A 21080-nucleotide genomic window follows, 5' to 3' on the forward strand; every position below is an offset into this window, starting at 1 on the left:
AGGAAAAGGTACAGTTAGAAATTCTGCTGCTTAAAATAATATGTTGAACAAGGCTATATGGCATATGCCTGTAATCCCAGCTACTAAGGAGGCTGAGGCAGAAAAATCACAAGTTCAAACCTAACCTGGGCAACTTGGCAAGACTGTCTTAGAGTAAAGGTCTGGAGATGTAGCTTAATGATAAGTGTGAGGCCCTGGGTTCAATTCCTATACTGCCAAAAAGAAAAAAAGATAGTTAAGCAGCCTTTTTGTTTTAGTTATAGAAAGATAAAGGTTGAGGAAAAACTATCAGATTTTTATTAGAAATGTTTGGAATATTTTTGCAAGATGCTTAGTGTGGAAAGCATCTTTCCATTTTAAATGAATGACAAGTGAAAAAGGAAATGGTTTATTTAAAGTCACTTACTATAGAGAAAGTGACAAAATTCAGGATCTCTCTTCAGTCTTAGGTTGTTTCCTAGGTGGTATATCTAAACACCAAATACAAACATTTGTTTTTAAATATACAAAGTTTTAAAAAATGTTTTGTGTAAAATTCTTTGCTTTAAAGTCTTCCTTCGGTGCAGTTTATTCAGGAGTTCTTTTCCTCTCCCCAGGCAATGGACGAGTTTCCTGTCTGCTGCATCGACTGCAATCTATGTTTACATGTACTCGTTTTACTACTATTTTTTCAAAACAAAGTGAGTACAGACATTGTTTCTTTTAATTTAGTAAGCTAAATTTGTTCTCTAAATACCTTATGTTGAAAGTAAAAATACATATACTAAGTATAGTTATTTCTTATTGCAGGATGTATGGCTTATTTCAAACATCATTTTACTTTGGATACATGGCGGTATTTAGCACAGCCTTGGGGATAATGTGTGGTAAGTTTTGAAATTCTTGGGGGATAAGTAAATCTGAATGTCTCAGAAAAATGCAGTAATTGGAAATTAGAAAATTTCATTCTGTTGTTTTATCAGAAACACCAAAATAGTCTCCCCAAACCTAACTTAACACCTTATTAATTTCTGTTCTACTAATTCTGCAGAGCACAAACTACATGTAGTTTTTCATCCGTACTGAAAAATCCACAGTTTCAAAGCTTGAATTCACTGGTGAAGATCATAATGTCAGCAGGTTAAGGTGTTGCCTGAATGATTTGTGTTGGGACGTTCTTGGGCTGTTGATGGAGATGCTGGTGTCTAGGAGGCAGCATGGTTTACTGAGTGACTACTCATGCATACCTGATGTCTACAGACAGGGCTGAAGTTCTGACTGTGCCTTGATCTAGTTAGTTGTCCTAATTCTCCACACCTCTGTAAAATGAGAATGAAACTACTGTCTCATTGACCTATGACAATCTTTCATTAGAAGGAAGTGGTAACAGTTGTCATTATATAATAAGAATCCCTCGCATTTGTAAAATAACTAAAAAACAAGGATAGTATGTCTTGTGTGATACATGGACTCAGAGCCCAAAAGAATTTTGTATCTCTGTGCTGTCACTCACCTTTTTTTTTTTGGTGTTAAAAGTCACATTAACCTCTGTCGGTTTCATTTCTCATCCGTAAAATGAGCATCATATGTGGAAAACACTTGGACTGTTAGTTGCTAAGAGGAAGCTGGTTATATAGGAGTGACTCTGAGGAATGAGAAGAACTTGGACTTCAGGGTTCAATCAACTATAGGTAGGAATTCTGGGATAGCCAACAACTATGGTTTCTTCCTCAGCTGTACCATTCGTTAGTAGAATAGAAGAAAACCTACAAAGTTGTGCAGGATTGAATGTGAAGACTATACCTTGGGCTTGTGGCAATGTCTAGTGAGTGGTGGCTGCTGCTGTTACTGAAGGCCACATGTCCTTGAGTTTGTTATGCTCTGGGATTGCAGCTGTTTTCTGCAGTCACTATGGGCTTCTATATCTTGTGTCATCTGCAGAACAATTTCATGACACTAGGTCTAGGCAGAGCTACTTTAAGGAAACTCGTTCACTGGCTTATTCAGTAAATGAGACTAGTCTCTGTTTTGTTTGATAAATGAGACTAATCACTATGGATACCTTTCCAGAGAGTAGATAACTTACAGCCTCCTCCTTTTTCCATTAATTTGCCACAGGCATATCAAAAAACAACAACAAAAAGCTTCTACTTTAAGCTACAGGTTGGGTAATGTAATAGGAAAGGTATAATAATAATTTTATGAAAGACTGGTCTGTGTACAACATTTATACAGATCTTTGGGGTACCAATATTGCTTTGCTCCACCAGTGAAGAATATGTGCAGTTTGTACCACGTCTATGATTTATGTGTCCACACACAGTTGAGACTGAATGTAAAGTATTGAAACTAATTCTACAAGCTATAAGGAAAACTGTTTCTCTGTATTATAATCATGTGACTTTAAAGTAATGTTTATAGCATTGCTGCTATAAGCATTCTTATTAGTAATTACCAACTTTGAGGGAAAAATAAATATAGCACTAACAGTTAAAACAAGGTTGTATTATTATCCTCAGACAATTGAATGTTCCTTTAGTGTTCTGGGTTCCATCATAGTAATGCTCACTGGGCTCCTCTTTATGTGAAATCTTTCTTGATTATCACTGTTACTCAGTGAGGTGTAGAGTATGTCATTATGCATAGAGTGAACATTTTTTCTGGACTTGATTTTCTCTATATGTAACCTAGAAAAACCTAGAGAAGTAACATCTTAACATTTAGAAAAAAAGACATGGGAGAACTTAGCTAAAATTTTTGAGTGCTTTTCCCACTGAAATTTTATATTGCTGCCTAAAATCATAGTACATTTATAGTTTCCTGACACTCAGGTGGTATCTTAATACTTATTTTTTTAATGGGTTGATATACTTCACAGCTAATGTGTTGGGGGGAGGACTAGGATATAGTGTTCAGGTTGGAACTGACCAAAATGTCATCATAATATAAAATTATGATGCCCATCAATTTTGTAGGTTAAAATATTTAAGATTAGTAATAAAATATTGGTTATTTTTAATGTAGAAAAATGACAGTGTGGGAAATACTTCTGGTCTGTATGTTCAGAGCATACATAGCATTTTTAAGAAAATTATGTGTATCTGTTATTCCTGTTTCTATAGAATATATGCAGTATCTTTTTACAAAGTTTTATAAGCTTATACTTGAGGAATTTATAAGATTAGAAAACATTCTGTAGGTTGATGCTGTTTTGATTTTATGTATATTTCTGCTCAAAAGAGAACAATGGAGGTGGAAAATTGGATTTGGTTGTTGGATTTGTGCTATATTTTATCAGTTCAGTTTTTGATAGTTTTCACATTTTTTAGATAAGAATCCAAGTTTACTTTATATTTTGGTAGGATTTTTTCTGTAATTTTAGTATTTAATAATGGGAAAATTTCAAATATTTATAGAATGAGAGATTTCATGTCCTCCACCTCCGGTATGATGATTACAGACTCAGCCAGTTACATTCGTTATGCTGCATACAACAAATATGTATTGAGTCTTTTTTCACGTGCCCAGCATTCTTTTAGACACAGAAATAGTTCATTAACCATGTAGACAAATCTCCCTGCTTCTGGAGTTTTGTGCCCTATTTGACGCTCTTATTCAAAACATTTAAAAAAAAAAACTCTTGTTTCCTATTAATTACTTACTATCCTTTCTACCAACCACACAGCTTCTGTGATTTAAATATTAAAAAAAGACCTCAGAAAGTAATTGTATCTATATCTGTAAAGTCCCTAGAATATACTTTTCTCCTCTGAGAGTAACCCTTGTGCCTTCTTACTTGGGAATGTTTGTTGGTTCGGCATTAATGACACAGAGCAAAATGTGCTCAAGTCAAATAAGGTACGTTTTTCATTTAGCAAGGTTTTATCATTACCAGGTTGGTCTTGTTTTTACAAGAGATGTATTTTAATTCCGTAATTACTGATTGTACAAGTAATCGGCCATTTGATATAGAATCAAATTACATTAGGTTTAACTTGGTATACAACAGTAACATACTTTGTAAGACATGATTACAGTTTTAATAAGTTCAAGGAGAATGCTAATGTAAAGGTGCCTTGAAAAAAGGTAGTTTTCTAGACAAAGAGGATTTGATGTTTGTAAATGATGGATTTTGTTCTGTATTTATTTTAAACTTATTTTCTCTTTGTAGGAGCAATTGGTTATATGGGAACAAGTGCCTTTGTCCGAAAAATCTATACTAATGTGAAAATCGACTAGAGACCCAAGAAAACCTGGAACTTTGGATCAATTTCTCTTTCAAAAGGGTGAAACTTGCACAACAAAAAAAAGCGCAAGAAGAGATTTTGGGCTTAACACTGGGTACTCTGAGGATGTCTCTTTCATGGATGGCTTAAAGTAACATCTATTTCCATTGATCTAGGTTCTTACTGACTGCTTTCTCCAACTGTTCACAGCAAATGCTTGGATTTATGTAGTAGGCATTACTACCGTATATGGCTAATCCTCCCAAAAAACTAGCTCATTAAAGATGAAATAGACCAGCTCTCTTCAGTGAAGAGGACAAATTGTTTACTTAAAGCATTTGTTCCAATAAAGTAAATAGAGGGAAACTTGGATGCTAACATTTTACATGGATAGAAATCTTCCTGGCACTTGGTGTTTCTGTTATTGAAAAAATGATGTTCCAGAAAGATGACCTTTTTCCTCTTATTTTTACTGCCATTTGTCGACCTATTGTGGGACATTTTTATATATTGAATCTGAGTTCTTTTTGACCGATTTTATTTTTGTTTTTGTTTTCAATTCAACTGCATTCTTTTTTTTTTTTACAGAGAAATTTTAAATTCTGCATGTAATATATCTACTGTCATCTTAGTTGGACCAACTTCCCATTTGTCTAATTATCCAGTTATATTTTAATTCCATCCAAAGAAGATACAGTCTGAAGATAGAGGCTACTCTCTCACAATGCAATTTACTGTACAGTTAGAAAGCAAAAAATGTTAAATGGAGAAGATCTTTGCTTTTATTAAACATTCTGAAATTTAGATAAACTACATTTTAACTGAATGTCTACAGTGATTATCATTTTTTCTCCCAAGTTAGTCCAACATCTTTTTTGGGTTTGAATGAAGGCTTTACATAAAAAATTATTAAAAGCAAGGGGGGATGGATAATTAATGTATATAACATTAAATAATGTAATGTAGGTATAGATTCCCAGTTGCATTTGGATGTACAGATTGACTGAGGAGTACTTTTTCCTGATGATGATTGGTGTAGAAATGTGTGAATTTGGGTGGCCTTTTACATCTTGCCTACCATTGCATGAAACATTGGGGTTTCTTCAAATGTGTGTGTCATAATTCTTTTGGGAGGGGGGTTGTTTTCTTGTTTCTTTTCTGAAACTCCTATAGGAGCTAAATTTGTAATTTAGAAACATTTAATTTTGTTAATCCTGTCTGGGACACTTAAGTAACATCTAAAGCATTACTGCTTTAGAATGTTCAAATAAAATTTCCTGACCAAATTGTTTTGTGGAAATAGATGTGTTCATAGTTTGAAGATACCTGTTCAAAAACAATATTAAATGCCAGTTATTTTGTTAATATACTATAAAGTATGTTTTTCTAATACAGAGGGCCCTCACTTAAATTCCCAAACTTGCCTACTTCTAGATTATTCAGTGTAATCACAAAGTAAACAGTAAGTCCTTTGAATGAACTTGTGGCACAAAATCTGTTCTAATTGGTGTCCCGTGTAAAACGGGATAAAGTATGAGTGGCTAGCTAACTATTGGCTGAACCAATACTTTTCTTCCATTCCCTCCCGTTTTCCTCCCCTCCCCTCCCTTCCTTTTTTTCCCCTCCCTCCTTCCCTCCTTTCTTTCCTTGTAGTGCTGGAAGATGAACTTAGGACCTTTTACACATGAGCTACTTCTGAGTCCTTTTTATTTTTTACTTTGAGACAGGGTCTTACTAAGTTGCTTGGACTCGTCCCAAACTTGGAATCCTCTTGCTTCAGCCTCCTAGAGTGCCAAATCTGTAGCACGTGCCACTATGCCCAATTTAAAGTTACAGTTTTTAAAAAGAAGTGATTTTTAAATTTAGAATACATTTTTTTCATACTTTTTTTTCATAATGTGAAATTTTCTAGTTTGATAGTTTTGCATAGGCACATGACCTAAAACTACTGAATATTATTATTTTTAAAATTAGAAAGGCACAGATCAGCTCTATTACACCTTAATATGAAAGTCGTGTCATTAATAGTTACATAAAATGTTTTTACCAAAAAATATATTTCTATAAAATGATAGGCCCCATATCCTATATTGTGGCTATAAAGAGTTAAAGTTTGATTTCTTATAAGTATGGTTGATGTGAACAGATAGAAATTTGATCAGAAGCTGTAGGTAGATCCTCTTGTTCAAGACTGAATGTTAAATATAATCTCATTTTTCCAAAGTGTTTTCTTTATCTTCACCTGCTTTTATGAACTTATAAGAAATTTAAAGGTTGGTATTTAATTGCTTATATAGCTTTTTTTAATATGTAAAGTACTTATAGTATCTGATGGAATATCAACTAGAGAGCACACTTTTGTCTTAATGCAGTTTGTTTTTAATGGTCTAAGTCTTGCAGGTAAGATACGGAGGTTTCAAATAAATGGTTTAGCTGTTTGCAGGTGCACCAACTTTTTTAACTGAAGTGAGCTCTATTTGAAGTTATTTGAATCTATGAAAATAATTTTCTAATTTCCACATACACTAGAAACATTAAGTCACCTTGAAAGTCCTTTACAAAAGAACTTAATTGGTTTTTGGTTTTCTTCAGTGGTGAAGTAAGCATGCATGTGTTGAAGAAGATGTAGTTCACAAATGTTTTATTTCCCTAGCTATCAGTTGCAGAATAATGAAATAGAGTATTTTTTAAATTAATTAAAAGGTGGGGTTTTTCTACTCCATTAATGCTGCATATCTCTTCCATTTGCTAACATTTGCCCAGCTCATCAACTCATACTTTGAGCACAATCAAAAACTAAAGATAAACTTTATGTAGCTTTAAGTGTACTTGTCCTGAAATTTAACTTCATTAGGTTGACATTGTTATACATGTATCCTGGTATAAGAGAAAGTAAGGTAGAAATGCAATCGCTGGAGGAATGATAAGGTGGTATTTCATATATCATGTTGGGCTCCTAGATATTTTGGGATTGCCCTTAAACGCCATACTCTTAGAATTCAGTATATTGTGATGTCTGAAACTAGTGAATAGTGTGCTTGGGTGTTTCCCACTGAATGGATAAACCATAATTGGGGATTGCTGTAAATTTCAATTCTTCCAAATGCCACTTTCATTTAGGATTTATCCACAAATAGTATTCATTTTGATAAAGCATTTGTTCCCTAAATGTTTACTAACCACTTTATGCCAAGTGACTTGCAAATAAATGTTATTTTAAAACTTGCTGAATTTTTACAAATGTAAAAAAGAAACCAGTGTATTAATTTGTTCAAGAGAGGCTACGTTCTGAAGGGCTTATATATGAATTCCGGGGGGTGAGGAAGCCTATTTTTAAAAGCCAGTCCACTGCAGTTTCTTGAACGTTTTAGGTTTAGATTGCAGTGTGTCTTTGTGCTTGATTCTGTCAATTTATTGGAACATATAAGTAGGAATAGATGTATGAAAACGAACTTATTAATGGTTTATATCTTCATTATGGTTCAATAGTTATGAAACTATGTTTTAGCAATCAAGGTACTATATTAAAGAGATGAGAGATATGGAAATTTAGGAAGATTTTGCAAGTGTGTAGGAGTACAGACTAGGTTTATAAATAGTGTACATCAGAAGGTTAACATACCTGCCGGAACTTCGTAAGTTTAAATTGACTATGAGGAGTAGCTCTAGTTCTGTTTTACTTTTGGGGGACAGGGTCTTACTGTGTAGTTCACACTAGCCTTGAACTTGCTTATGTAGCCCAGGCTGGCCTTGAACTCATGGTGATCCTTCTGCCTCAGCTTTCTGAGTGCTGAGATTATAAAAGTGTGCCATCATGGCTGGCTCCAGTTTTCTTTTGTAAGCATTTCCTGAAAGTTGGGTCTGGTTTAACGTTCTTATTTGAGCTGTTAATAGATATGTACAGACACAGAAATAAAATGAAATTCTTGTTTCGTTGTTAGGAAATACAAACTGCTGTGAAAGCAGTTTATAAATGCACTGTTGAACTAGGCTGTAATAAAAATGACAAAGTACAGTGTGTGAACCCCAGTTCATCAACTTAGGTCGTTTAAAGTTATAAGCATCTGTAAGAGCTTAGGACAAGGAAGAAAAACAATGGAGTTTTATTTGAAGGTCAGCAGCATTCTTGGAAAAGCAGTCCCACCTGGTCTTTCAAACTTGAACCTATAAATCCTCACAAAGCATGGATAATCAACAGTTGAAAGGAAGCCGTACCCAATGATCACTTCAATTTTGTATACACCCTTGATTTGTGAAGGCCATATTCCAACTACCTTTTTGGTCATAGAAATCCAGTATATCATGTATAAAATACAACTGAGGTTCTAATCTAGTCTGTTACTCTATCTGGAGATGGATTTTTAAAGAGTAATAAAAGTTAAATGGACTTCCTTTGGACGCTTGCTGTCTTTCCTTGTTGAAACAGGAGCATCGAGCATAGGGCTGACCTGTTAACTCTGGTATGCATGTGAAGAGGTGAGGTGACTGGCTTTCCACAGGCAAAGTAGGGAGAGCCACACATAAACAGGTATGAGGACATGCAGTGTCTGCTGTGCTTACACAAAGCAGCCTTGGGAGACAGTCCGTAAACTAGTGAATGTGAGTCTAACTTCAGAGAGCGGCTCTTGGCCACAGTTTGCTGACCTCTGAAATGAAGGATTTGAAATTTAAGGTTTGATTTTCCTTGCCAAACTTGTATTTTGGACAAAAATTTAATGCACAGAATAGTCGAAAGAATGGTACAATTATAAGATTTGTCCTTTTTAAAAAATGGTTTTATTACCATTCTTTTGACTATGAGCTGTGATCAAAAAATATGGCAAATGTTAATTTTAAAAAATTTTTTCTTACAATAAATAATGTTATTAATCCTCCTCAAAAACTTGACCTCGTTTCAAAGATCGCTTCTGCCACTTTTTGAAGCTCTTCTGGAGCCTCAGTCTAGTTACATTGCTGTGGCTGTCTGGATATCCTGAAGTGAGTCAAAGCATTTGCCTTTTATTGTCATCTGATGGTTGAGGAAGAGCCCGAAGTCAGGGTTCCAGATGAGGTCGGTAAGGCCAGTGAGGACGCACCATGACTGTGTGGCACTCGGCTGCAGCACTTCCTGTTGGTCATTCCTCCTAAAGGATTTCTAGAACTGCTTCCGACAGTGGCAAGAAAGATGGGGCAGAGCTGGGAAATGTAGGTCAGTGGCACAGCGCCTGCCTGGCAAGTGCAGGGTTGTTCCCTGGTACTCCCAACAAAAACAAAAGGTGGGGGGGATGTGTGCCTGTAGCAAGGGGAGTATCTTGAGGGGATTGGTAATACATTGCTTTTATCTACTTAGTATGTAATACTTCTTTCAAAACAGTCTCACATATATTAACCTTATGACTGTCCTATGAAGCTGACAGTAATGAGAAACTGAGGCAGCTAGAGTGGCTTGTAGTTTTAGCCCTGAAGTAATCATACAGGGCCTTGTTAACTTGGTGCTTGTAACTATAAAGTGGAGGTATCTTTTCCACAGCCGGTAGGCAGGTAATACTTACAAAGTCATGTTGAATATCAGTGCTTTATACACATGAGAAGGATTATTTTTATTCCGCATTGAAATTAGTGGTTAATTTCTCTATGTTTTTCATGAGACTTCATTTTTAACTAGTTTTTAAGATCCTTGTCAACCTTGTTCTTTTCACTCCCTATTTTATTAGGGAGGTGCCTCAGCACTTGGCAATTCCTGCTAGACAAATAAGTTAGTACAAAATTGTGATCGTGTCTGATCTCTTTAATAAGCCCTTTTTGTTTGGTTGGAAAACTAAGGACAGAAGGAATTCTGTTGTGCAGCCAGCTTTTCAAAGTGAGGATTTTAACCTGCAATATAGCATTTAAAAAAGGGATAGGCCTACCTGAGGGCAAGTGGAAACAGTTCTACAAAGATATTTAAAATTACTTATTAAAATTATTTTAATTTTCAAATTTGCATGCTTAAGGTGACAGTTTCAAATCTTGATTGCAGTGATTGTAGGGAAAAGTTGATGTAAGTTTTAACTGGCCAGCATTTGAATTATTTGTAGCTGATCACTGTAAGCCACCAAAAACACAGGACTGACTTCTGGCAGTCACTGAAGGGAAGGAAAGGTTGAATGAGACATAGAAGGTGGTTCCAAAGTGGAGTTGGCTAAAGAGGTCTGCGGTTTGTAGAAAGATGGGCAGTTTTCTCATAGAAGTTAATTTAAAGAAAAACATTTAAAAGTTACTTGAATCCAGATTAGAGTTTGCCATAAAAAGGAATAAAGTCACAGTATAGAACTAATGAGTAGGAGAGACACATAAATGTGGTATCTCCTTAATAGAACCTGAAATGAGGATACAGGGTCTGTTCTATCAAGTGTCCCAGGCAGAAGCATGGTGAGGCGAAGGAACACGTTTCTTCTAGGCAGACTACAGGTGCTAAATGTAGCCAGAGTGAAGTTTGGGAAATGACAAGAGTCAGAACCGAGAAGGAAGGACCAGCGGTGGATGGTGGGTCTTAATGTTCCATCTGCTGGGAAAAAGGATTTGGAAGGTCAAAAAGTTTAAAAGCAGCTGTCGAACATTCCCAATACAATATTCATTATAGGGCATTGGTACATAAACATTGTACCTTGTAAGCACTCTAAAGGAAGGAATGGCTCATGAAGTGTGGACTTGATTCTGGGATTTCTGCTCTCTGCATGGGAAATCCTACACAGTGGTCTGAAAAGGTAAAACAATAGCCTAGCTGGGGTAAATAAGGATAAAGCTCAGTAGACTTGAGGGAGTTTGAGAACAGCTGCAAAGAACCTGGTTATTCTGTTCTGGGGAATGAGTTGGACAACTGATAAGAAAAGAAATCAGGTTTTCTACAGGACCCAGTGATCTAGGCAGGAAACCCGTAAGTAATTAAGAATGTACAGTGGAACTAAATTGAGCAGCTTTAGTTCCTAAAAGCATTTTGTTCTAAATTTACCTCTGGTTTTCTCATGGAATTTAACTTAATATATTTTAAAATTATTTGAATCCAGATTAGAATTTACTATAAAATCAGGAGCTATAAAACTGATGAGAAAAACATTGATCATCCCTTTTCAGTTATTCCTAACCTTTGTAACCCGCTAGAGTACTTTGTTGCTGTTTGTTGGTTGATGAACAGTGATTATTCTTGAAACAATATCTTCAAAATATATGAACAAAGGGCATTAATGAAAAGACCTGGCAGTTACTCACAGCCTGGAGATTAGAGGTAATAAAAGCTCACAACCTTAGGGCATGCAGAAGAGTTGGCCTCTAATGTCACCTTTCCAGAGGGATTCCCTGCTAATGAAGAAGCCAGTTGGCTGTTTGCCTAGTGCCATCTGGAGACCTGGAAGTGTCACACAAGTTTGTTAGGCCTTTTAGATGTTAACTTTGTGGACTTGTCTACCAACAGGTGGTGACCTTCAATGGGGCTTATGCAGAAAACTATGGCGTTGGGTTTGACTCCTTCCAGCATTCAGGCAGAAATGCTGTTCAACCCCTTCCACACATACTGCCTATTTAGTGGCCACTTGGCTTTCCCTACCATTTGGTGGCATCCAAGCCCCACTTCATCCCAAGACCCAGTTCCTAATGAGACTGTGTTCCATCTAGTAGCTCCATCCTGTGCCTATTTCATGAGAATTTAGAGGACAGGAGGGTCAGGGTTAACTATTTCTTTGTAAGAGCCAGCGAGCAATATCCAAAGGTTAACTTACAGCTCTTGATTTGAAGGAATGATCATCCTAGTTGAGGAATTACTAGCCTAGGTCAATGATGGTGAAGCTTTTAGAGATGAGTGCCCAGACTAACCTAAAATCCACTTGTTGCAAAGTACCAACACTGCAATTGAACCTGAACACTGAGGTTTTATGTAGAAAAAAAAATACATTAACATCTTTTGTCTTGAAAATAGCACCCTTTTTGTAGGCTCCTCACCACTACCCTCTGTGATAAAAAAGATAAATATCATAACATAAGAAATTCAGCTCTGAGCCTCTTGTCAACTATTCTATCGCTAGAGGCTATGAAACTGTGGAAACCAAATGATTGCCCATTCTCTTGCAATTTAAATTTTAAAAATTATGTATCTGATGCTAAGAATTTCAGTACATTCACTGATGTGTTATACTTGTTGATTAGGGCAATTTTGCTTACATAGAAAGATCTTTGGAAAGCTTCACAGTAATAATACATTTCTATACCCAAATGGCTCCATTCTGACAATTTTTACATTTAAGGTACAGCATACAAATAAATTGCAATAGCTTTTGATTATTCCTCTAAATTACTTGGGCATGCGTTTTTCATTCACAGAAAAATAAATCTGGATTTCAAAAATTGGGCATTTTCATTCCATCACGTTAATGGTGAGGGGCTTACTCGATAAAACATGCCTGTGATTTTACATAAACAGCTCTACAGCTGTTGCATTTGTCCATCTAAATCTGTTCTCTTAAATCGTTCTTCCTTACAAATCACCATTCTCCCCCCTACGATAGATGGGTGCTGCAGCGAGCGGCTTTCTTGGCTGGACACGCGGGTGTTGAGAACTGAGAGAATCGTAAATCCTCGCTGCGCCCCGCTTCCCCCGCACTAAGAGTGCCCTAGAGACTTTCAGTTCGGCGCTGCGGAGAAGCGGTAGCCCGAAAGCGCACTGCGAGTTGGTAGGCAGGCAGACCGCTCGCACCGCACTGCTCACCCCGCTCCTGCCTCCGTCCACGTGTGCACTAGGGAGTTGTAAAGTGCGTTAGGAGAATAAAACAAGGCGGGAACCTGGCCCCGGTCCTTGGGAGCAGTGTTCCCGGGGTCTGCGGCCTAGGTGGTACCGGCCGGACTCCGGCCTTCGGCTGGGTGGGAGCCCCCGGCCCCGGCCCTCGCAGGCAGGGCTTCCTCGCCGCGCTCCCTTCCTCCGAAGGCGCGGAGGTGCCGGGAAGAGGCGGGGCCTCGCCACGGGCGCGCGATTGATTGGCCGGGCGGGGCCCGGCGAGGGCTTGCGGTCCAGCCCCCGTGGAGGGGGCGGGGCGGGGCTGCTGCCGCTCCACCGCCGCCGCCCCCGGTCGCAGCCGCCGCAGGCAGCCCCGGCCCGGCCGCCCCACGAGTCGCTCAGAGCTGCGGCTCTGGAGCCTCGACGCGAATGGCGCTCCGCGCTCTGCCTGCTCCGTGAGAGCCTCGTCCGGCAGCCGCGCGTGACCGCTGAGCCGCTGCCGCCAGCCGACCCCGTGTACCGTCCCAGTCGTGCCGACCCTGCGCCACCATGCCCAGGGCCACTGTGCTCTGGGTCCTGGTTTCCCCGCTGCTGCCGCCTCTGGTGCTGCTGCTGTGCGCGCTGCCCCGCGGCACCGGGGTGCTTGAGGAGCGCGCAGATGCGGCCCTGGACTACGCGGCTCTGGGAGGCGAGGAGGGCGCTGATCCGCAGCCTGAGCGGTACCACGACCCTTGCAAAGCTGGTAGGTACCGCTGCCTCCAGGGAAGTCCAGAAGAAGTTTTGTCTTTGAAATGCAAATGAGTGGTGGACGAGCCTTTGCTGTGCTCCGTGGAGCGAGTCTACCCCCCACCCCGCGCCCCCGAGATGCCCCCTGCCCCCCGGGAAAACAATGCCTCAGAGATGCTGCTTAAATGACACCCCAAGCCCAGAACGTCCTAGGTCCAGGGTTGTGGCGCGTCTGGGTGGCACCTGAGCGGGCGTCCCAAGCTCCTGGGGACGAGGAGGGGACCGAGACCAGAGGGAGGCACCCATGGGTGGGACTGCCTGTCACGGGGTGGGGGACAGGCAGGGTCTGCCCCGGCCACCGGGGGACGCTGCGCCCTGGAGCAGGGGGTTGGGCTAGGTGCTGCGCTCGCAGGCTCACAGGGACCTGCCTGTGGACTCAGATTCCACAGCATTTGTAAGTTTCGCGAAAAGTTTCCCAAGATCTGCAGTTACTCTTGCGAGAGGATTTTTAAGAAGAAAGAAAAGCTTCACAGTAGGGAGAAGCAAAGGAGGTCGCTAGGGAGAACACACAAGACTGGAATTGCCGCAGACTTCCCGTAGTCCCCCAATCTTGGCCTGGGGTCGCCCTGGGCATGCGGAGATGGAAGTCGGCAGGTGCTCTAATCCCTCCAGGAAACGATGCCCCAGGACGCTCGGGCCTTTTGGGCACAAACTGCGTCCTGGGCACTGCAGCTTCTGCTTTCCCCAGCTACCGAGAAGCCCCGGGGTCCCGGGAAGCTGCTTCAGAGCCGGAATCGTCAGTCCCAGAAAGGCCGAAGTCAGGTTCCAAAGAGCCTCCGGGGCAGTTCCCTCCTGGGACAGAGGGGTGCTCTAGTTCCTCAGGAGATGTGGGTTTAGAGGACTGCGCTGCCACTTCTGGCTGTGGCTGACCGGCCCCGAAGGGTCATGTTTGTCTCTGGGCTTTGTCCAACCAGTTCAGCCAGCGGCCAGCAGAAATGACTGGGAAGTGCAAGAGCATGGCTTCCATGCTCAGAGGGATACAGTGCTTCTTCTGGGTGCCCTGGCTGGCAGGTCTGTGCCAGCGCCCCATTCCCTCACTTCCTGGACACTTCTGTCCACCTCCGTTTCCTCATCTTTAACTTGGGAAGTAAGTAGTAGCACTCGTATTACTTATGGGAAAATTCTGTGCCACTACAATAATGACAATGGCATGATAGTTTCTGCAGTGGCTCCAGGCTGGGATAGAATTAGATGAGTCAGAACTGATTGAGTCTGAGGAAGATGGAGGACCCAGGGAATTTGTGAAGGTTGACAATCAAACCAGGCAAGAGGGACTTTGTCTCACTGGAGGAGATTCCCGCAGAATACCAGCTATGAATATCGGTATACCTTCTGTGGCTCCAATTGGGAAGATAGACAGATAGGTGGGTTCCTGAGTGATTCAAGTGAGTATCAGCAGGTATCATGCCCTTAACTCACTCAAAGCCAAGAAGGGTCCACAGGACACTGTTAACTTTGTGACCTGGTCCGGAAAAGAGGAAATTGAATCTGGGAAAATGGGGTAGAGGTTGATCAACCCCCAGCTACCCCTGTCAGACCCTGGACTGTGCCAGGCATGAGCTTGGGCCTTAGTAAGAGCAGTTGGGCCCCAGAGATGGAAGAGATTAGTTTGGTTAGGGACAGATTACAAATCCTAAGGTGAAGAAAACATAGGTCCATGAGACCTTCTGCCCAGCCTGACTTCAGTCTTTGAGGATAACCCGGAGGCAGACTTGTTCAGCTTCATTTTGTTTTCTAGTTGTTTTGGAGAAAATGCTGGATAACCAATGATGTGCATATTTTGTGACTATTTGCAGACAAGATGGGATGGTAGGCAGGGATGGAGGAAGAGAAAACTAAGAGTGTGGTTTCAGCCAGCTAGCTGTGGCATCCTTGACAGCCACCTTGAATCCTACCACTCCACTGTCTTCTCTCCCTGGGCTGTGTCATTGCTAAGAATGGCCAGAAGAGGGCAATGGCAAGGAAGGCCTGGGGAAGGAAACATCTCAGTCTGCCCATCCTCCTGGAAAACTCCTGACCTGGGCACCAGCTGTCTGGAAGACCAGTAGTGCACACTTTTGGCTGGCAGGAATGTCACTTTCTGGCTGCATATTTGTTTTTTATTTTATTTTATTTTTTTACCAGTATCAGGAATCGAACCCACGACTGTGCACTTGCAAGGTACATGCTTAGGCCGCTGAGCTAAATCCCCTGCCCCTCTGGCTGCATATTTGAAGCCAACTTTTAGGAACAACCTCATCCTATCCCAGTCACACCCTAACTCCCAGACTTCTCCAGCCAGATGCACACCTCCTAGAATGTGCCTCAGGCCTTGTAGCCTAAAACACTTGTCCCTTTCCCAGCATGGGCCTCCATTCTGCTGCGGATCCAGAACACAGAGGGAAGAGTCTTGGCTCTGTCTTGAGCCTCTCTGTAACTGTGTTACCTTGGTCATATCACCTCCTCGCTGGGCCTCAGCTCCTTCTCTGTAGAACGAAGATGTTGCACTATTTAGGAAGAGAACCAAAAATTCACTCTCTTGCTTCACATCAACTGTCTTGCACCTTAAGGGTGCTTGTGTGAGACTCCTGGCTTCTTCCTATTCAATATTGCATGGTTCTGTGACCTTCAATTCTAGCCCAGCCCTTCAGAGGCTAATCAAACTAGCAAAGGCCATAACTGTTTACATAGTTACCATTTACCATTTCATCATTTTTTGGTTTTTCTTTTAATCATTTTTATCATTTTACACTTTTTTCATTTACTCTGCCATTTACAAACTGCAGGACCTTGCGCAAGTCTGTGCCTTTGGATCCAGTGACTCTTGATAAAGTGGTTAAAGCAGTTTCTGAAAAGGCATCAAGTATTTTATGAACAGATTTTCTAGAAAATTGTTGAAACATCTTCCTGCTGACCTTTTGGAACAAATTCTAAGCTGTAATTTTAAATTTACTGATAGACAATTACTTTGATGCTGTGAAGAAGCATGATTTTTAAGTCAGATGATTGTGGAGGGGAAGTGAACTGTGAAGCCCTCCTGGCCTGGAATTGGTGGGGCACAGTGGGCTTCTAGAGCAGGTTCTCCTTCTGGTGGTCCATAGCTCTGCTGACTTGTTCTTCGTGTGGTACTCAGTGCAGCCAAGTACAGTGGTGCCTCAGCTCACAAATGCTTTCGAGTGTGAACTGTGTGGTTTGCAAACAGAAGCATTTGGCAAAATTTTGCTTTTGTTTGGGGGCTCTACCTTGGATGAAAAGCATAACGGTAGCCACTATTTGTACATTAATATGAACATGGCCATCTTTCCCAGAGTTGTGGAATGCATTAGGTTTGTGAACTGAGGCACTGCTGTACTGTGCTGTGAATCACAAGGTACGCTACCCACTCATGGGCCTCTGAGAAGAAGCCTCAGAGGATTCCTGCCTGTCTGCCCTGAACTATAGTTCTTTAGGTGGACTCACATTAAAAGGCCCAGATTCTTATCCTTATGCAATTTTTAATCTCTGTGTGGCTTGGCAGCAAGTTATTTCACCTTTCCATACCTCAGTCTCCCTATCTGCACAATGGAGGGGCAGGAAAAACACTTGCCTTATAGGTTGGACATGAGACCTGTTTTAGTTGAATTCCTCTGAAAACAGGGCCAGAGACAGAATTTGTGTGTAGAGTGTGTTTGGAAGGTGATCCCGGGAAACAGGAGTGAGAGAGAAGAAAGGAGGAAATTCCATGAAAGGGAGAGGGATCGAGGGAGCTGCTTTGGGCCATGGGCTTGTGACCCACGGAATCTCTGAGAAGGTTACAGAATTATTCACCCAAAGAATAGGAGGTTGGAGCATTTTTTGAAGGGTGCTGCCCTTTGTTGTTTGTTCTCTGCTCCTGTTTATGTTCCTGTGTGTGAAAAATCATTCCCAACTCGTTGTGGATTAAGAATTTGGACAGCAGAGGTGGCTTATTCTGGCCCCTGAGACTGACATCATCTGGAGGCCCAATCCAACAGTCATGTGTCTGGTAGTGAGACTGACTATTGAACAGTTGAACACAACATCTACAAAGGGTGCCTTCTTTGGCATTTCCTTGTGGGCTAGTTGGGTTCCTCAAAGCGTGGTAACTGGACTCTAAGTGGATCTACAAGAACAGATGGTAGCTGGAGTGCCTTTGATGGTCTTGCTTCAGAATCACACATTATTGTTGTCACTACAGTCATGAGTCTCCCAGATTCAAGAGGAGGAAACACAGACTCACTGTCCAATGGGAGGAAAGTCCAAGTCATTGTAAAAGACCACATGGAATGGGAGCAGTTGTTGGAACCAGTTTGGGAAAGTGTCCTCTGTCCCACTTCTGAAAGCATTAACTGGAGATGCAGGAGTAGTGGTCTGTACAGATTGAGAAAAAGTTCTGAAAATATAAATATGGAGAGCCAGGAAGCAGAGGCATGGGATTTCCCAGGGTTGAGCTGAAGGTATGTGACTCAGATCACTAATATTGTCAGTGTGAGGCTCAGCTAAAAGTACATGTGTCACTTTTTGAGTTTATTAAGTCCAAGGGAACTGGTGGAGAGCCAGCTTTATTTTTCAGCTGGTGGCTTGGGAAATGCCACAGTCTTTGTTGCAGCTATGAGTTCCACTGAGAGAGTCAGTTCCACTGAGAGAGTCAGTAGCCCCTGATGGCTTAAAGCTAGATGTCATTGAACTGACTCTTCCCTTGTGAAGACCTTTGGGTTCTTCCCCAAAGGACCTTAACTCTGCCTGCACTTTGGTGTTTCACTTTACCTTGTCATCCTATACAAGACACCTTACCTTTTGGTCCCCCAGAGCACTCAGTCAGTACTTGCTTGCAGCCTTCATGTTATGAATGTGATGCTAGAATGTTAAACTCCACAAATTCAGGCATTTTTGTCACTATGCCCAGGGCCTACAGCAGCATCCAGCATACCGCAGGCATTTATCAGTACCTGCTGACTGAGGGAATGTGATTTAGGGCCCACGTGGGTTAGGTTCATGGCTGAAGAGAGCCCATACTTGTGGCCAGCTGGAGCGTGAAGCAGTCCTGCCCAGAGGGCTGCTGACTGCCCAGGGTGCCCAGCGTGGAGACAGGAAGACTGGAGTCCATGACAGTGCTCCTTCAATGTTCCAACTGTCATGGCAGCAGTAGGGCCTACTTTGTGAGGCAGAGCTGAGGCTTATACAATGCTTTCTGAAAGCTTGTCTCCCTGGTATTCCACCAGCCGTATCTTAGTAAGGGCACCTGCCACTTTTCTATCTTTATTTTAATCCCCTCTTCTCATGAGGTCCTTACTGACAGGCCGATGCTAATTTGATGAAAAGTATGTCAGGGCTGGCTATGTGAGGTGATACACACCTGTAATACTAGCTCTTTGGGAGCCTAACACAGGGGGGTCACAAGTTCAAGCCCAGCCCGGGAAACTTAGCAAGATCTTGTCTCAAAATGAAAAAAATAAAAAAAGTTTTGTGGTGTAGCTCAGTGTGTTAGTTTTTTTTTTTTATTTTAAAGAGAAAAAAAGAAAACAGAACGAAACAAAGCAAATCAGAACAGGAAAATGCAAGCAACACAGCACTTCACAACAAAACAACTGGACATCAACAGTAGCTAACATAACGTCCTTTTCTTTGAAGTAATTGAGCATACCTTCACACACAATAATATCAAACATAATGATATAGTTAAAAAACAGTCAAAAGAATGAAACCATTATAGGACTTCAAAACCAAATAACAGGAAATGAACAATCACTGCTATAATACCTCATTTTCCTCAAAAAATTGTCTATAACATCACACATCATAAAATCAAATAAAACACAACAGGATAGAACCAATCAAAACAGAAGAACAAAAGCATGGTAGGACTTCAAAACAAGATGATAGTAAGTCAGCAATAGCTACCATAATGTCTTGTTTTCTTCAAAATAGCGTTCATACCATCTCACATAATAAAATCAAACAAAACAAAATAAAATCAGACCAATGTATGAAAGCATTATAAGACTTCAAAACAATTTAATAGGAAACCATGATTACCATAATATTTCCCATTGTATTCAAAATAGCTGTCCTTACCATCTGAAAGCATAAAATCTAACAAAAGACAGAACAAAACCAAACCTAATAAAATTGTGTAAACAATGCAAGAGTTCAAGATAAGACAATAAGAAATTGACAGTAGTTTCCACCTTTCTCTCCCTTTGCTTTTTTAAAAATTTTATTTAAAGAAAGACTGAACAAAACAGAAAATAGGTAGAAATAATACATACTTTCAAAGAAAGAATAAACAGTAAGAAATAACTAGTTGATATTTACATATTGTCCTCTTACAAACAGTTATTCAAGATACAAAAGTGGAACATATAAAGTGGGGTTTCAAACAGTGAGACTGCAACCAGTTCTGTTCAACAAAAACTTAGTAATATGGTTATCAATCCTATACACTTACACATGAAGTTATCCATATCTTCAGTAATGTTGAGATTGAACAAACCCAAGCAGGCTAACATCACTCTGAGCAAAGAATAATAGTATTGCTGGGTTTCACATTATTATACTCCTGGATCAGCACTGGGTACTATAGTGTCTCTTTTTCTTCAAAGTATTTGTTCATTTCATCATGTGTCATAAGATCAGTTCTCATAAACTGTTTATTGGTTCTATGCATGCATGAGTCTTAACATGTATTTCTATCCTCTCTGTATTAGAGGGAGGAACAAAACAAAGCAAGAAAAAACAAAACAAAACATATTCCTATAAACACATGAAATGAAAAAGACACATACGACCACTGTAAAAGGGGTTCTACCATGGTTACTGTGTTGTCTTTTATTGTCTTCAATAGAATTGGCTATATCATCAGACATAGTATAATTGAATATATCAGTACATAACAATATTAATAAAAGCACAATTTTGTATGTAGTATAAAACTTCAAAAACAGGTTGTAATCAAGCCAGAATGGGTATCTAGTGAGTCTTGTCATCTTCAGTGTAATTGCCTATATGCTCAGACTTGATACTATCAATCATATAAGTTTTGAATAAAATCTGTCAATACCAAACAGCAATCAAACAAACCATATTTAACTAAGATCAGTCATGATAAACCAGTATAAGTCATACAGGGCTTCAAATTAAGTTAATAGGAAATTAAAGATGATTACTGTGCTATATCCTGGTGTTTTGAGGATAGCTGTGTGTGCCCTCAAATCTAATGCAAGTAGACAAACTGGGACAGAATAAAATCTATCTAAGCAGAGTGGTGCAAATAATATGGGTTTTAATTCTTGATACACTATTAACAATATCTTCTGCCATGTTTTTTAAGACCCTCCTTCTCCTTTCACTTCCCCAGGGTATACTGTGCATTTTTGGGTCTAAGACCCTTG

General features: G+C 40.4%; 2 protein-coding genes across 6 annotated transcripts in view; both read left to right on the plus strand.

Moving 5' to 3' along the window:
* Positions 1–8603, plus strand: part of Tm9sf3 (transmembrane 9 superfamily member 3) — a 65971-nt gene extending 57368 nt beyond the window's left edge. For all 3 annotated transcript variants that reach the window (XM_023561620.2, XM_063245135.1, XM_013143481.3), the window contains exons 13-15: positions 597–680; positions 790–866; positions 4151–8603. In XM_023561620.2, the coding sequence (XP_023417388.2) occupies positions 597–680; positions 790–866; positions 4151–4218 (229 nt within the window). In that variant the 3' untranslated portion in view covers positions 4219–8603. The remainder of the gene's footprint in view (positions 1–596; positions 681–789; positions 867–4150) is intronic.
* A 4649-nt stretch (positions 8604–13252) lies between these two features.
* Tll2 (tolloid like 2) overlaps positions 13253–21080 on the plus strand; it is a 133918-nt gene continuing 126090 nt past the window's right edge. For 2 of the 3 annotated variants that reach the window (XM_063245136.1, XM_063245137.1), the window contains exon 1: positions 13253–13669. In XM_063245136.1, coding sequence (XP_063101206.1) covers positions 13477–13669 — 193 coding nt within the window. In that variant the 5' untranslated portion in view covers positions 13253–13476. The remainder of the gene's footprint in view (positions 13670–21080) is intronic. The other variant, XM_023561578.2, reaches the window with a different exon arrangement.

Source organism: Cavia porcellus, unplaced genomic scaffold (assembly GCF_034190915.1).
Source record: "Cavia porcellus strain 051 isolate PalLab524CR breed Dunkin Hartley unplaced genomic scaffold, mCavPor4.1 scaffold_2, whole genome shotgun sequence".
Lineage (NCBI taxonomy): Eukaryota > Metazoa > Chordata > Mammalia > Rodentia > Caviidae > Cavia > Cavia porcellus.